This window comes from Patella vulgata, chromosome 2 (assembly GCF_932274485.2).
Source record: "Patella vulgata chromosome 2, xgPatVulg1.2, whole genome shotgun sequence".
Classification (NCBI taxonomy): Eukaryota; Metazoa; Mollusca; class Gastropoda; family Patellidae; genus Patella; species Patella vulgata.
Genome location: NC_065880.2, coordinates 20098944 through 20117158, shown reverse-complemented (window position 1 = coordinate 20117158; position 18215 = coordinate 20098944). Strand labels below are relative to the sequence as shown.

The 18215-nt window shown below is 31.6% G+C and overlaps 3 protein-coding genes across 4 annotated transcripts in view; 1 reads left to right on the top strand and 2 right to left on the bottom strand.

Annotated features, from left to right (window-relative positions):
* Window positions 1-2070: 2070 nt before the first annotated feature.
* Window positions 2071-6975, bottom strand: LOC126812395 (N-acetyltransferase 9-like protein). Its single transcript, XM_050538772.2, has 8 exons — window positions 6824-6975; window positions 5285-5474; window positions 4903-5012; window positions 4657-4728; window positions 3913-3993; window positions 3605-3664; window positions 3277-3371; window positions 2071-2596 (listed from the first exon to the last, which is right to left on the bottom strand). Exons 2-8 carry the CDS (start codon window positions 5359-5361, stop codon window positions 2480-2482), a joined length of 612 nt encoding a protein of 203 aa, XP_050394729.1. The 5' UTR covers window positions 5362-5474; window positions 6824-6975; the 3' UTR covers window positions 2071-2479.
* Window positions 6976-7155: 180 nt separating this feature from the next.
* On the top strand, window positions 7156-15526 carry LOC126812393 (transmembrane protein 104). Its single transcript, XM_050538769.2, has 10 exons — window positions 7156-7394; window positions 8303-8424; window positions 8761-8833; window positions 9657-9720; window positions 9846-9886; window positions 10219-10249; window positions 10588-10687; window positions 11769-11877; window positions 12712-12805; window positions 13106-15526. The coding sequence occupies exons 1-10, from the start codon at window positions 7350-7352 to the stop codon at window positions 13864-13866; spliced, it is 1440 nt and encodes a 479-aa protein (XP_050394726.1). The 5' UTR covers window positions 7156-7349; the 3' UTR covers window positions 13867-15526.
* Window positions 15513-18215, bottom strand: part of LOC126812392 (nuclear pore complex protein Nup85) — a 38437-nt gene continuing 35734 nt past the window's right edge. For both annotated transcript variants that reach the window (XM_056099173.1, XM_050538768.2), the window contains exons 19-22: window positions 17796-17895; window positions 17237-17288; window positions 16973-17062; window positions 15513-15909 (exon numbers count right to left, since the gene is read on the bottom strand). In XM_056099173.1, coding sequence (XP_055955148.1) covers window positions 15805-15909; window positions 16973-17062; window positions 17237-17288; window positions 17796-17895 — 347 coding nt within the window. In that variant the 3' untranslated portion in view covers window positions 15513-15804. The remainder of the gene's footprint in view (window positions 15910-16972; window positions 17063-17236; window positions 17289-17795; window positions 17896-18215) is intronic.

Here is an 18215-nt window from a genome sequence, read left to right as displayed (position 1 = left end):
AAGTTACCCCCCGTTGTGCATGTTATGCGTGTATATCGAAAGGAACTGAGATATTTGGGATATAAACACATGTATTAAGTTTCATCAAAATTGGATAACCAGCGGTTGCCAGGCATGATACGCCCAAATTTTACAAGAGATGGATAGAGAACAAGCTTAAAAAACAACAAAAAAACGCGATTTTCTATACAATCAGAATCCAAGAAGTTATGGTTTGAAATGCACGAATATCAAAAGGGACTGAGATCTTTGCAATATAAAGATAAATTTTAAGTTTCATCCAAATCAGACAAAAATTGTGACCTCTAGAGGTCTACAACCTTCGTATTACATACTTGTACAAGGAGCGGCCATTTTGTTGGACATTTTTGGGTTGATTTTCACGAAATTCAAACTCAACCGTCCACAAGCTAAAAATGTGATTTTTCGTACAATCAAGAAGTTATTGTCTGATATCTGCTAATATCAAAAAGAACCAGGATCTTTGGATTATAGGGGGGTTGGATGGCCGAATGGTTAGCACATGCACGCTGTATCATAAGGTCTGTCATTGAGAGAGAGAGAAATGGGGTTTAACGTCCACTCGACACAAACTAGGTCATTTTGGGACTAACATATGGTTTTAATTTTATTTCAATCATTCGCTTGCGCATAGGGGTCTTTAGCAGTGGGAGGAAACCGGAGAAAACCCACGAGGTTGGACAGGCGACCCTACTCCTTGTCATGTACAACTGGGGATTCGAAACCACGCCAGTCGACTCAATGACAGACTTTATGATACAGCGCGCGCGCGCTAACCATTCAGCCATCCAACCCCCCCTGTCATTGAGTCAACTGACATGGTTTCAATTCTCCGGTTGTACGTGACGAGGAGTATTGAATTATTGAATAAGTGTAAGTCCCGAAATTACCTAGTTTGAGTCGAGTGGATGTTAAACCCCATTTCTCTCTCTCTTTTTGGATTATAAACATACATTTCAAGTTTCATCAAAATCGGATAAAAATTGTGACTTCTAGAGTGTCCACAAACTTGGTATTACATAATTTTACATTATTTGCGTACAAGGAGCGTCCATTTTGCCTGGCAGTTTCAGTCAGATTTCTACGAAATTCGAACTCCACCTTAATTGACGTGTAACGGTGATATATTTAAACTTTTTTTCAAAAACTGAATACAAATTGTGACTTTTAGCGGGTCCACAAGCTAAAAAATACGATTTTTTTAACAATCAGGGGCCATAATCCAGGAAGTTACATTCGGATATGTGCGATTATAGAACGGAACCAAGAGCTTTGTGATAAAAACATTAAATTAAAGTGTCATCAAAATCAGATCAAAATTGTGGCCTCTAGGGGTCCGCAACCTTGCTATACCATTGTTTACACTATTTGCGTACATGGGGCGGCCATTTTGTCCGCCAGTTTTGGTCCGATTTTCACGAAATTCGAACTGAACGGTGATAAATCGAATAATAATTGTGACCTTTGGAGGGACCACAAGTTAAAAATGCAATTTATCATACAATCGGGGGCCATAATTCAGGAAGTTACGATCCGATATCGCAGGGAACCATGATCTTTGGGTTATAAACATCCATTTCGTGTTTTATCAAAATCAGATGAAAATTGTGACCCCTTGAGTGACCACAAGCTAAAAACGTGATTTTTCGTACAATCAGGGGCCATAATCCATGAAGTTATGGTCTCATACATGCCAATATCGAAAGAAACCAAGATCATTAAGAGACAAACCTATATTTCAAGTTTCGTCAAAATCGGATAAAAATTTTGACCTGTCGAGTGTCCACAAACAAATTGTGGACGGACAGGGGCAACAACAATATAAGTCCACATGTTATTGACATCTTATTTTTAGCCCTGGCAGCTATGTTTCTCTGTAAAGATATGTTCTTATGGCATCTGTGGGATGTTGGTAAATGTTATTTTTTTTTTTGGTAAATGGCCAGCCTACAATTGTGCCAAAGATCACATTTCACCAGCACATTCAGTCAAATTAGTTGTGCATTTTCATTGCTTATCAGTATATCAAATTTTGTAGAAAACATCAACTGGTTTCTATAATCTCTTTATTGTATCATAACAATAAACATAATCTGGTTTCATTCATTGAACATGTTATATACACAATACAATATTATATACAAATACTTGCATATATATACTTACAAAAGAGAAACCTGAGTTTTTCTAAACATATTCGCCTAGAAAAAATAACCTGGGCTCATGAAGATCTATATCCGTAATGTCAATCTAGCTTGTGCATTATTATGATATAATCTTAATTATAGTACAGCACATCTTTAACAGACCTCTTAATCTTAAACAGCACACTTTCAATGATAGAGACAGTGACTAGTGTAATGATTAGGAAGTACAACTGATAGAAGTTTGTCTATATTATCACAAGAGAGTGAAGACAGAACATGCTATAACCACAAAAACATTATGTTATATAGTATTAACTGCCCTGAACATCTATTCTATAAACTGGTGTATTTTCTAATATCATCATTTTATCTTCATCTGTAAGATAAAGTTCAAGTGTCACCTCTTCAAACACATCACTTCTAGATACCTAAAATATCAACAACAATAAATATAAGTAACTTAAAGAAAATCTGAAGGAATAATTATTACTGCACTTGACATAATCAGTTCTTATAGTTAGCCATGCAAAGTGTGGAAATATGCCCAACAAGCAGCAATGTCTTGACAGCAGCTTATCCAAAAAGAAAACTTTGATGCTGACCCAATCTGATAATCCGGCAACTGAAAAGAATCTGTGCCAAACTAAAGCCTCTGTTGCGTTCGAAAGGTTTTCAGCAAAGGTGGTGGGGTAACTCTGGTATGGAAGGTTGCAGAATGCTGATTATTGATAGGTTTCATCCTCTTATGACCGCAATGCTTCACACCATATTTGAAAAGAATCTGTTATAATCTGTAGCCTTTATCACAGTCACAAGGTTTTCGGCAAAGGGGCATAACTTGGGAATGGAAAGTTTTAGATCACTGAATATCGATAGAGTTTGTCCTCTTATAACCAGAATGCTTCAAACAGAATCTGAAAAAAAACCTGTTAAAAACTTAGCCACTATCGCGTTCTCAAGCCAACTGTTGATGGGCGGGCGGATGGACAGGGGCAACGACTATATACACCCAAAATACATGTGGGCGTATAAAAACGATATAATAATAACTCCTTCTTGGAATACTGTGATTGAAATTTCAGATAAAATGCAATTTTATTTAGCTTACCTCTTCAAAACCAAATTTCTTAAACATACCAAGACTAGGTTGATTATTATAACCAATTTTAGCAATATATTTATTTACATGTAGAACTTCCATACCTAAAATACACACACCAGTCAATCAAAATGCAAATAAGAAAAGATAGGTTGACTGGCAACAAATCACAAGGAAACAGAATTGAAACTACAAATCATCCTTGAGATTCTTAACCTTAATAACCTGGCAATGAATGCTTAATAATACTGAATCAATTCTTAGCCTAGTCCTATTACTTGATGAGAACCAAGATCTTGATAAAAAAAAACTTGAGTTAATAGAAACCGATACATACCGTATCTCATCATAGAGTTTAACGCTTCTTTACCAAATCCCTTTCCTCTTGAACCAGCATCTAAACATAAATATATAAATATCTTACCATAAGTGTACACCAGAGCTGAATCATTTTTTCAGAAAAAGAATAATAATTTTATTTCTTGATATAGATGGTAAAATTATAGCTTTTGTATTTTGTATTTGCAAAATCAAAATACGAGTTGATTTGTATCTGGTAGTAAAACTGCACCATAGAAATGTAATACAAAACAGCTTACATGCATTCCATTTCTAGTTAATTGTAATTTGTTATATTTATTATACCTGCTATCATTATTTCAACTTCAGCTATATCTCGACTTTCTCCTTCATTAAAAAACAGATTAACATCACCTATCATGGTATCTGAAAAAGAAACAATTCACATCTTCATTATACAAATACCCTAATCATATTTAGTCAAAGCTCTCCATTTAAAAGAGCTAAATGGATGAAAATGGGTTCAAAAGTACATGTAATATGCGCGTTAAGGTCTGTCATTGAGTCAACTGGTGTGGTTTCCATTCCCTGGTTGTATGTGACAAGGAATAGGATCGCCTGTCCAACCTTGTGGGTTTTCTCCGGATCCTCCTGTTTCCCCACACTGCTGAGGACCTCTATGCACAAGTGAATTGTTGAAATACAATTGAACCGAAATGATCCTCTCTTGCTAACAGAACTTACAGTGCTATCAGAGATGAAAATGAACAACAAAGTTGTGTCACGCTGGAGTACAACTAAAATTATGTATATTTCAGCTATTCTTAAATTTTAAATGAAATAAGAAGCGTCTCAAAAGACTGCTACAGGGGCCCTCAATTCGGAGATTAAATAGACTATGTTTGTTCCTAAAATTTATTTCAATTTTTTAGTAGAATATGATCCCTCCACTTCCTAGTTTCCCCCCACCACCAGTGAAAAAAACCTATAAATTTTATTAAGCATTTCATTCTACACATTTATGAAATTTATATTTCACACCCTCAATACACAATAAACCACCAGGTCTCAAGCAAATAAGAATCTTACCAATTTCTTTATCTTTTAATCCTCCCTGATGACGTTGATAATTTTTCAAATCAAGAATTATAAATGTACATTCTGAAAGAAAAGAAGAGATAAGGAACTTAAATAATATTGATAAATCAGACATGATTGTAGCATTAAAAAAACGGGCAGTTAGTAGCAATTTTGACAAGGCAGTAGCTTATCTATCATTTGACTGCCACTATGCCATAAGAAATATATCTATATATAATTTAGTATAAGACTCACTATCATTGTCTTCCCTCCAGTGCTTTTGCATCTGATATTCTTCTTCAAGCGTAAGCGGTTCTGATGCTGTTAGGCGTTGAAGTTCTCTCCCCTGCATCCATGCATGGTATCTGAAAAAAGTTGAAATTTGAACAGGCACATCGTTACCATACAACACTCATTTACACACAAAAGTTATCAGACATATACCTTTATTCAAAATCATATTTTTATATAAACAAGTCACTTATTGATTGAATTCTCTATACAAACTGGATGCATCAATAATTACTAGTAAAATACAATTTTGATGCCACTACTGTCAAATCTTGCTACTTAAATTACATAGCTAGGTAAAATGATTAAAAAGACTTAACAAAAATAAATTATTTCTCTTACTTACTTTGGTACATGATGTGACTCATAAGGTACAAGAAGAACTTTATCTCCATAGATCACTGTATATTCATTAATACGCATCTTTTTGAACAATAACAATCTGACAAGCACAATACATGTATGTCTCTAAACAAAATATACAGCTTTTTTAAGTTGGTTCTTGTTTCATTTCCTTTCATGAATTTAATGGAGTTCTGAAATCAAAGGTAGATCAAATGAATATAATTAAACCATGTTGTGATGAGATGGGTTTCTTCCCTATTACTTAGTACACTTCTACTGGTTAATACGTTTTACATATTGTTCAATATCAATACTATAATGCAATACCTGTATATCACAATGTTGGCAGGCATAAATTATATGATAATAGAAAATTAAATATTGCTTTATATACCCGAGTCAACCGATTACAACAAAATAAAAATTTCATTAGACTGCATCCTTCTGTTTGATTTGAAAAAGAATTGCATAATCAGACGTCATTTCTGAAGTACAAAATTGACCTACTTCCATCAATCTGATTAAAATAAAATATCCAACAAATTGTTCATATTTATAATTCCAATATAAAATAGAGTTAAAGAAAAAAAATTAAAATTAATAAGTAGCAAATATTCAGGCCTTCATGTTGGTAAACTCCAGGAGAGATAGGACAAGCTGAACTTAGAGAGGTATTTTCATTCATTTCATATTGCCCGGACAGGAACGGTCAACACAGGACTTCTTCTGTTCATGAGACCATTCAAAAGGAACTAAGAGTAAGACTAAAACTCTGAACAGAAGAAATTCAAGAATTGTCCTTGCATGCCTCAGGACGTCACGACTACACTTAGCGGAGAATAATTTGTCCTTTAGGTTATCTTGTTTATTTATTTATTCATTTTTTTTTTTTTAGCAAAATGCATATTAGAACTGGTATTTAGAGGATAGATTAAAGGAGCTAAATCGCTAACATTTGTGACCTAGAAATTGACACAATTGGGTCGCAACGCATATAATACTGTAATATGAATGTATATAAACTGATTTACATTCAATGTTTTCCGTTTTAAATCTAATTTCAAATCAGTTATGTTCGGCGAAATAAGCCAGCAGTCTCAATCGAATGCAAATTTCTAGCGTCTGGCTATTCCAGTCTACATAGTATTTATTGCGCATGATCTCCAGATAAGAATATGGCGACGCCGTTTGATTTGGTGCAATGTGTCTAGCCTCGTTCCTCGAGTCTCTTGTTACAACTGGGGCTGAAACGCATTGTGGTACACAATTCGTGTACCAATGGTGAAATGTTTATTTTGTCTTAAATATGTGATATCAGAAGTCCATCTTTTTCCAGTAAGATCACAGCATCAATGTTGATTTAAATTGACAAATAATTCGTGTTTTCAATGTTGAAGATTTTGGATGATATTGAGTTCAGTAAGAGACTTAGCTACTTTAATGCCTGTCCTCAGCAGTCCTGTCCAGTTTCAAGAGTAACTGGAACTGAGTCGAAGACACAAAAACAAAAATTGTCATGTCATGTTGTCTTGATATTCACCACAATATTTGTCTAGGTTAAGGAACCACCACCAACTTCTCTTCAAATCAATGGCAATCTATACTAGGCCTAGAAAGAGCTAATGAAACTGCGAAAAATGTAAATTTTGTTTTTCGTCGCCTAACTGTACAACACCATTTTGAATTGCTATGTTCGGGCGACGGTCATAGTTATCATGAACAATACGTTGAAACATAGATTTCGTGTAGCAAAAATGGGTTTCTATTATGGCTAGCGACACAAAAAGTAAGGACTAGGTCTATAGAATAGCGCAGAACACTGTCACAATGGCCAATAAAACAAATTAACATTTCCTATCTTAAAAAAAAAACATGAACGCAGCTGTAGTCCACACCCGACCCTAGCCTTAGTAAAATTAGTGATCACATGATCTGTCATGTGGTAAGGACTGTAAACATGATGGTAGGGAAGTTGACAGCCACATGAGTGTGTGGTCAAATGGATTAAAATAATACATCAGATGTTCATTGGATTGTGTACATGTGTTTATTTCATTATATAAAAAATGGCAGACGAAACAACCGAAAGTGGTACACAATATTCCACATTGGTAATTATGTTTTTATTTTATTTTCAATAAGAATCTTTTCTCTTTATTTAGTTGAACATTGAAAATTGACAAGGCCCAAGGCACAAATTAATATTAATAAATACATAGAGGATATTTGTTGTTTTAGAGTGAATAACATATTTTATTTCATCGAGAAGCAAGAAAACTTATATTTTCACGAATGCCACGACTAAACGACAATTTAAATGTTCTATTTATTTTATGATTTTACAATCATTTTAGGTAAATACAACTAGCCAGTAGAATAACACTTTTATTTCACTGATAAAACGCGGTATTCCACTACTGATCATAAAATAAAAATTTATAATACTGAACTTTTTTTTTTACTTTTCTGAGATTTAGAATTCTGAAATTAAATAAATAAAGATTTACAACACCGACCTGAAAATTAAATATAAAAAGATTTATAATACAGTACCGGTACCGGGCCGTAGGGGAAATGAAATAAAGATTTATAATAATATTCATTGGAAAGTACAACTTGTCAGGCCTAGCTCTATATTATGTTTGTTTTTCTCAATAAAATATTGTACAGTAAGTGTTATTTATATGGTTATAGTGTTTGAGAGAATTTGTGTAGTTTGTGTAATTAAATATAAAAAGATTTATAATACAGTACCGGTACCGGGCCGTAGGGGAAATGAAATAAAGATTTATAATAATATTCATTGGAAAGTACAACTTGTCAGGCCTAGCTCTATATTATGTTTGTTTTTCTCAATAAAATATTGTACAGTAAGTGTTATTTATATGGTTATAGTGTTTGAGAGAATTTGTGTAGTTTGGATAGGAGTTATATTTTTTTAATAGTCGTGTGATTTGAGATTTTGATTTGACCACAGAAATAATTTTAATTTTTTTTATATCAATTTACTATTATTTAGGTGGGTGTTATTTATGTGTTCAATTTAATAGTTGGTACAGGAGCTCTGACTATGCCTGCAGCATTTCATAGTGCTGGATGGCTAGTTAGTTTAATCCTAGTCATATTTCTGGCATTGACAAGGTAATCTTTTATACTATTACTCATTTTTTTAAATCTGTAATTGATTTTTAGAATTTGTTTTAAATATAAAACTCTACAAGATCCTCCTTTGGTGGGTTTGGTTGAATTTATTTTAGATTTAGGATTAGGTATAAAAAGACGTGACGATATTGTTCATGTTGAATATTTTATCAAAAACTATTTATTAACTCACATAATCACCATAGTTCACAAATTATACTTTAAAAAGTGGTCAGATATGTGGGCCATTTTGATTGGTGTCTGTAATTGTAAACAAATGACTGTAATTATATAAATAAATCAAAGCCTACAAATTTTGTATTTTTTTTTCTTAAGTTTCATAACTGTTACTTTTGTTGCTGAAGCCATGTCAGTTGCAAATGCCAAAGAAAAATATGCAAAAGTAAAGGTAAGCTTATACAATATTGCTACATTTTCAACTTTTCAAACCAGCTGTTTTGTGAGTAGATAGATTATAAACTCTTTGCTCACATTTATGTATTAGAAGCCAGTGGCGGTTTTACCATTAAGCAAATAAGGCATGTCCTAAATCCAGGCCCCAAAAAATAAAGAAAAAAAAGTTGTAATCTAGCTACTGTAATCTTATATACAGTACTATCAAAAAAAATGGTTATGAATTTTTTTGTCATAAATTTTCTGTTAAATTTAACTTTCTTCCTTTTATCGGTGAACCAAAAATATCTGTATTTTCAGGCCACCTATCAAAATGTGCCTTAGGACCAGCAGAGCTTTAAACCGGCACAGTTAGAAGCCATCTATAAGTTTTATATAACATCAAAACATTATTGACCTTTTTTCTCTCCTTGTCCTGTTGGAACTTTAACTTTTAAAGTTTTTTTTTAATACCCCCAACAAAAAAAAAACCCACCCAAGTCTTGTTTTTTGTCTTATTCTTAATGGGGATTGTATTTGTTTTATTTCAGCTTGGTTTAAATGAAATAGATGGGGTCCTGTTGGAACTTTAACTTTTAAAGTTTTTTTTTAATACCCCCAACAAAAAAACCCCCACCCAAGTCTTGGTTTTTTTTTTCTTATTCTTAATTGGGGATTGTATTTGTTTTATTTCAGCTTGGTTTAAATGAAATAGATGGGGTCCTGTTGGAACTTTAACTTTTAAAGTTTTTTTTTAATACCCCCAACAAAAAAAACCCCACCCAAGTCTTGGTTTTTTTTTCTTATTCTTAATGGGGATTGTATTTGTTTTATTTCAGCTTGGTTTAAATGAAATAGATGGGGTATCTTCCCCTCTTCTTGGAGCAAGAAGATCAATACAAGGTGAACATTATTTCAAAAAATAAAAAAAATTGTTATGCAAATGTAAAGTGGTATCAAGTCAAATATGTACTTCTGTTTGTTTTTTGTTTTTTGAAAATTAATAAGAAACCTATTTTATATTGTAGATGGTAGCAATGTATTTGATATTACACAGAAGATTGAATTGGTAAGTAAACTGTAAACTACAAGTGTGTAAATCGTGTACATTCTAAAGTCTAGTAGTCCAGCTACAGGCAATGCATTTTTTAACCAATTTAGCATTCTTAACCAATTCAGCATACTTAACCAATTTAGCATACTTAACCAATTAAGCATACTTAACCAATTTAACATAAATGAATATTAGAATTCAATAGAAATATAACCATATAAGAAATAAACAAACTAACAAAGAAATCAACATGTATCCCTTTAAGGCTATAATAACAGATCTTTGTTTTGTAAATGAATAGGTTGACTCTATTAAAAGATACTTTTTCTTTTGACTTACACTTATAGGGAAGAATGGCAGAGATATTTTTCAACAAAGGTTTGTGATATTTACATCATTATACTTCTATTTATAAATATTACTGAGACTATACCAGGTTCAGTAATAGTATGTTAATAGTATTATGTACTATATATTACAATGCAGTGAATGCACCATATTTAAAAACTCACTTATTGTAGCAAACAATCACAAAAGGTTTTAAGTTAAAGAAAATCTGAAACAAATGTTGACTATTTAATTTATGTATTGTAAGGTTAAGCCACTTTCCATATTTGATTTGATGTTTCCTAAGAAATATTATATTTGAAGGTAAAACATAGTATATTGCATTTTGAAATGAATTTATTTTCTATTTGTTTATTTTTATGATTTAGTTGGAGAGAAGTTATTCTATGCTTGTATAGTTATTTATTTATATGGAGATTTATCTATATATGCTGCTGCTGTACCCAAATCACTTAGGGATGTATCATGGTGAGTTTACCACTACGACATCAGTCATGATATAGTCCAGTGGTTCTCAAGCTTTTTTATGCCGACAGCAAACCTGGCTAAATATATATGAAAAATATTTGAATTTTGCAAAATATAAACATGGCAAGTCATAGACGGCATACAACCGTAGACACAGACTAGTCATAGGCACATAAAGTGACTCAAACTAAATAAAGAAAAACATTATAGCTATGAACTTACCAGTAGACACCTGTGAATACTCAACTGGAGTTACATGGTTTTACCCATTTTCTTAGTGGGAATCATTGATCTAGTCAACTGTAAAATTTGGTAATGCACATAATATACTAAAGTAGGGGATTGTGGTAGCTCAGCTGTAAGGACACATGACTTTTGACTAGAATGTCCTGGGTTTGAATCCCCGGATGGGTTGAGTGGAACATAAGTATACCGGACAAGTAATTTGTAAAACTTAGGTCGATGTCAAGACATTGACATGCACATAAAAGAACCGCCGATAGTTTGAATTTGATGAAGTGTAGTCAGAAATATTGCTGCCCAGGCAAAATTCTCCCCCCAGCCTGACCACAGCAAAAACCATGTTACCATAGTCATAAACTTTCACAAATATTGTGTAGACAAGATATTAATCTCAATTCCTTTCACTATACTTAAGGTGTATATAACTTTCAATATACTTTAAGGCATATATAACTTTCTCTATACTATAGGTTCATGTAACTTTCACTATACTAAAGGTGTATGTAACTTTTACTATACTAAAGGTGTATGTAACTTTTACTAAAGGTGTATGTAACTTTTACTATACTAAAGGTGTATGTAACTTTTACTATACTAAAGTATTTTTAACACTACTACTGGCATGACAAGTATTTAACGCAGCAATACATGTATTGCTGGCTATTAGTTGACATTTCAGTGCTTTTAAACATAGAAAGTTTAATTTGTTCCATTTTCAACTAACCCAATGTTTTCAAGTGCCTTCATTTAGAAATAAAATATTCTGTCTTAATCTTTCATAAAAAGTAATTTGTTTTTCATAACACTTATTTATTAATTATTTATATTGTAATTTCAGTACATATAGATTAGCTAATAATACAGATTGCAATAAAACATTAAGTGAAGATGATTTATGTTGGGATAACAGTAATATAACAAGGATGAATGTCTATAGAATGTTTGTGGTGAGTTTTAAATGTATAAATTTATAAAAGAAAAGGTTTGTTTGTCTGTTTGCAATACATGACATGTAGGAAACCAAATGGTCAATCTTCCAAATGTGGAAGTCAAAAAGTCTATGTATTACCTACTTTGATCATGCATAAAGCTCTCACCCATATCTACTTCAGTCATAAACAACAACTGATTTATTATCAATACATTATTCAATCTTTTTTATTAAACACATCAATACTCTTCACTCTTCAATAAGTATTGATCTCTTATGTTATAAAACCATATTAGGTCAATGACCTGTACTTCCATTGTCTATTGAACCAAAAACAATTTCACCAATTACAAGTGCATATCATGAACTCAGGAAACACTTGACACAAAGACTTCATCTGTTGTCCACAGTCCATCCATTATTATCTGGATGACAGTATCCTAGTGTATATTTATTCAAATCAAGTTAAACTGAAATTAAACTGAAACAGTTGCTAAATTTGAAAGCACCTATCCCTGTAATTCAGGATAGATTTTTAGACTGTTCCAAATGAATTCAAGACACAGTTTAAAGAGAAATTCAATAAATTAGCATAATTATTAAATTCATTCCTATATACTTTATATTACACCATTTAATATTCCCTTTAAATCATAAAATCATTGTAAAGTTTAAATGCTTGATGTCAATTCTTTAATTTAGAAATAATTTGAATGAATTATATTATGTTGTTGTTTATTACAAAGTTAACGTTCAATACATTATACATGATATTATGGATAGGTTGATATAATTACGGTAAGTTAAAGGAGTAATAAAATCAAGTTAAGACACTCCTTTCTATTTATAGGCAATATTTCTAGTTTGTTTGGGACCATTTACATTTTTTAATGTACAGAAAACCAAATACTTACAGATCATAACAACAATTTTTAGATGGCTTGGTGAGTCAGTTACTATTTATTGGATTTTTTTTTATTTATTCATCTTTCATAGTGTAAAGTTTATGAATCAATTGACCTGGACAACTAGTACTTTCTTTCAAGATTCTATCATTTTTAATGATGGTGTGCCATGCAGTTGGCTAATGCTATTGATAGCCTTATTGTAAAGATGAATCTATTCAAGATTAAAGAATTATATAATACCCTTAAACAGACAAAATGGAAATGAATGGCTGTTTGCTTAATATTAAAAGACAAGATTATAATATTGTAATTAAATTTTCTCTTTTTTTAAAATAGCTTTTGGAATCATGATAGTATTAGCAGTCATGAAATTAAGTAATGGAGAAGGTAAAGGACGTCCTGCCGTAGGAAACCTTGCAGGAATACCAAATTTATTTGGCGTCTGTGTGTATTCCTTCATGTGCCACCATTCCTTACCGTCACTTATAACGCCAATCAAAGATAAATCCAGTTTATATAAAGTATTAGGTGTAGATTATCTATGTATTCTCATATTCTATGCATTGTTATCATTTACGGGTATTTTTGCATTTGCAACCCTTGAAGATCTCTATACATTGAATTTTTTCAATGTTAACTGTGAGACAAATTCTGTTACGAATATTAAATTTATTCAGTACTTTTTAGCACTATTTCCTGTATTTACACTAAGCACAAACTTTCCTATTATATCTATAACTCTACGTAATAATCTACAAACTATGTTCTCATCTCCAGAAAGAGAAACCAACTGGGCAGTTCACAATTTATTATTTCCTTTGTTAGCCCTTCTACCTTCCGTGGCCATCGCATTTGGAACGAATCAGGTTGAAATTTTAGTTGGTATTACGGGTTCTTATGCTGGAGCAGGAATACAATATGTTATACCAGCTCTATTGGTTTATTACGCTAGAAAAGATGAGGTGTGCACCAGTGGTCATGACTATAAAAGTCACTGTTCGCCATTTAAACATAAAATATGGATTATTTTGGTATTAATATGGTCTGCATGTTGTATTGGTTTTGTTACTGTTAATCATATTATAACCAGACAATGATGATAGCATTGTTTTATAGTTTATTTACCGATATATATATATATATATAATTTTAATATCTACACCATATGTTGTTCTAGTAACGTTTAGTTACAGGGTCTGCATATATTATCTTTATTGTATTCAGTTATATTTAAATAATTATTGCTGAAAAATTAATAAACAATTAGATAAAGAAAGGGACATTATTTATATACCATATTTAAAATAATCTTAGATGCTCCTTATTATCGAAAAGATCAGCACTGACCATATTTGAGTAAGGTACTTTGTCAGACTGTGTGTGAAACTGTAACTGTAGACTTTTAGTCAAATTAAAATTATATTTTTTACCATTTAACAAAGACTGCCAAAGTGCTAGCCCTATATGATTAATTGTTCTTTTTATATTATATTATGCGTTTAGAATCAATATACATTCCTTGATGATTCAATCCAGTTAATGGTTTGTTACTAACTGATTATTGTTCAAATTCAGAATTCTTTTAACTACTTTATATAATATTTATTTATGTTCATTCTCTTGTAACATAATTTTGTTTATTGTATTTTGTTATGTGTGATTAATTGTTACAACTGTGTTCTGTATTTATGGATGTTCTGTCTATTCATCAATGTTATTGAACCATGCCCTTACTCATATTTAATTTGTGTTCAGCAAAAGAATGTTCTTTTACTCTGTTTATTTTGAGTATAATATACAGTACTCAAAATATCTCATCTTATAAGTTATCTTTGAAACAAATCAAACCTTTCATATTTTGCTGAAACCGAAAAAGTTGTGTGCTTATAAATACCGGTATATATATTTAGTATATAAAGTCTGTTTATGTGTTGATGGATCAAGTTATAGCAAAGAGATTAATTGCAACAATTACAAACCTAGTTACAAGATCCAATTCACAAATAGCTTTCTTAGTCAATTTTTTTTCTTTTCTTGGTTAAATCTTAAAGCCAATCTCTAATTAATATACCAAAATAAGCTAAAAGTGAGGCCAATGTTTGAAGCCTCGATTCTAAAATAAATAGGTGATACCCATTAGTTACTTGTATTTACATTTATATTTTAATAAAGCACTGAGCATTCAATTTACTTATCACTCTACTTAACCTAAGTCATTTCTCATTGTTGATGCAATGAAACAATGCACCAAGTTTCATCACTATCACTCAATTAGAATCAAAGTTATAACGTCCAAAAGCATCATTCTACCTGAATTAGAAGCAGAATAATTATGTTCCAAAAAGTGAGATGGATAGACAGATGAACCCATTTTAATAGTACCCTGCATTGTAAATCTGTAAAAACTTTTACAAAACAATTTTCCCTTTGTTTTATGAACAGTTGTTGTGAGAGAGAAATAAGGTTTAACATGCACTCAACACAAACTGGGTTATTTGGGTACATGTTTATTTCAACAATTCTCTTTCACGTAGGGGTATTTAGCAGTGTAGGGAAACTCAATCTATCCTTTTTGTATTCTTTTAATAAGTGCCTTAATTTCTTTAGTTGTTCACACTTTTGGGTATTACTTTTACCACAGTAATATTTTTAATATAAATTTTACTAATGCATCACATTAGTGTTCATATTGTATATTACAACATCAATAAATTGTGTTATTATTGACAACAGAATAAACAAGTAGAAATATACAGATTTTTTATTTTATATTTTACAATTGTACAACATGATTACAATATACATAATACAACAACAGTAGATTCTAACAAAGGATTTGATTCTTTCAATGAATTGTTTTGGCAGTGAAATGCTTTGTATCATGTTATATGAAATCCAGTTTAAAATTCCATTGTTTTCACAAATTATAATGTCTTTCAGTTTCTGGGTCACACAATATGATCTTATAGTCAAGTTTCACAATAACAAAATATAGCTTATTTCACATAATCAATTATAGCACAATAACAGGATTGTCAAGATGTTTTAACTGTACCTTCAGCTTTAATAGCCTTTGATAAATTTCTTGTTAAACATAGTTGAAGCAAATCCAATTTATCCTTTTCCATATCTGTTAATTTCTGTAAATAAACAATTAACAGTTGATATTGAATGGGGAAAGTGAATATAAATAAAAATTGTATTTTCGTTGGATAAAACTAAAACCAGTCTTGCATAAAATTCAGTCTTGCACAAAATTCAGGCTTTGGCAAAATTCAGCCATATAAGGACTATTTAGTGCTAATTGTTATCTGTCATCAACAGTTATTAATTATTACTGGCAGCAATTATTGATATCATTTCCACCACTTTTTTGCTAACAAGAATTTCAACATTGTGACCTTATACTTATCAAAGAAAGTCAGATTTTAATAATGGTCTATGACCATGTGCTATACAATTATAACTATGATTTACGTCATTTTGTCTGTGTATCATGAGAAACAAAAATGTCTCTCCCTGTTAAAGGGTCAGAGATTGAGAAATGTAAATTTAGGTATCAGACAATCGGATTAAAACACGGATCCTGTTCGTTTCGTTTTTTTTGTTCAAAATTTTATTTGACTTGTCTTCACTACACTAGAATCTGGAAGAGTCGTTATATAAGCTGCATTCAGGTTAATGTGAGGGATTAGACAATGAAGCTGTCTGTTAATAGTGTTATGCCGAGTTCTTGGCGTCCTGTGCACAGAACTGTGGGTAAACCACTAGAAGCGTCAACGCTGGTTGATTAATCAATGTTTGACGTCATAGGGTCAAAAACCGCTCATATGACCTCTGACACGACCTCCCACTACAACCTGTCAGATCTTCATGTAGTGTAGGCCATCAAAAGCATAAAAAAATGAAACGAAATATAGATCTGTATTTTATTAATCAGATTGACAAATGGATTTCTGAAATGTTTTTGGAGTTTGGTATATTTTTTTTTTCCAAACATAACTAGTCATCAAGAAAAACTATATAAAAATTTAGAATGGAACATTAATTTTGCTTCTGCTTTTTTACTGAGCAACACTCTTAACAAAGGTGTTGATAGGAACATTTTTTTTTTGCTCATCAAGGTTAAGTGTGCACACTAGATTCAGGCACACAAAAAAACTGTTTGACAAAGAGTAAAGTTAAAAGCCTTTAAGAACTCACTTGTGATATATCTGTTTTAGCATCTAATTCATGTCTCAATTCTTCTAAACAATGCATTAAAACATATGTCTGACCACTATTAAAAATAACCTTAAAAAAGCAGAAAATAAATTGCACTATATTTATTCATCCATACTAAAAAAATTTGAAAGATTTACATCAATTTGTACAGATAATTTAAAATAAAAATATTTATCTTGACAATTATGTTTAATCTATATGGAATTGAATCTTCAAAACTGGAATACAACAGCAAATAAATACCTTTTCTGATTCAAGAAGCGGTGTAGCATCTTTAAACAGTGTTATCCAGAAACTGAAATAAAATCAAAATATATTTTATGTATTATTTACACCACACAATTAATGAATACATCCTAGTATGCTGTCAGATTCTTTAATCAGGCATAAGAGTGGTTTGGTAGTAGAAAACCCATTTTGGATTTTGAAGTCTCCAATATGTTTGCTCAAGTCTCCTGAATATTAAATCTTTGACATGCTGGAACTCAAAATGCTCCATAAATGTTGAATGTTGATCTTTATTTGATGTTTCTGACAGCACACTTGAATGACTTTTCTATCGAAAATCTCTTATATCCTTTTCTATCGAAAATCTCTTATATCCTTTTCTAAGACTGCCAGTAGGCAGTATCAGACATTCCAACCTCAACATTGACTTTTACAATCTAGTTGAGTCAAGATCATCCAGATATCCTTATAATATTGAAAACATAAAACAGTCCAATTCGGTCATTATGGAACATGGTAAAGTAGCTAGCATTACAATAGGACGTATAATATAGCTAAAACAAATTCAACTTACGTTCTAGGAGCTAATCTGGCTTCCAATAAAGATAATAATAAAGATGCTGCTTTATTTGTTTCACCACTTTCATATAATTTGTGGAATTCTCTGTATTTTACTGTAAATATAACCATAAATTGTATTTTAAGCATCAGCAGAACATTTTATACAAATTACATTTTATTTTCATGTCTACATTTTGCACTTCTATAGCAGATAAAATGGATGGCAGAGTGTTATTGTTTCAAAACACAGGGGGGGGGGGGGGGGGGGGGGTGAAGGGGTGAAGGAATTGAGACTTAACACCCACTTTGGGTTTGACATATAATCCTTATGCAATTATGCCGAGACAGTGCTCCTCTCTAAATTCAAACTTTCAATGTTTTTTTTTTGTGCAGGCCAATGTATTCTTTCTGAATAATGTATCAGACTTACTTT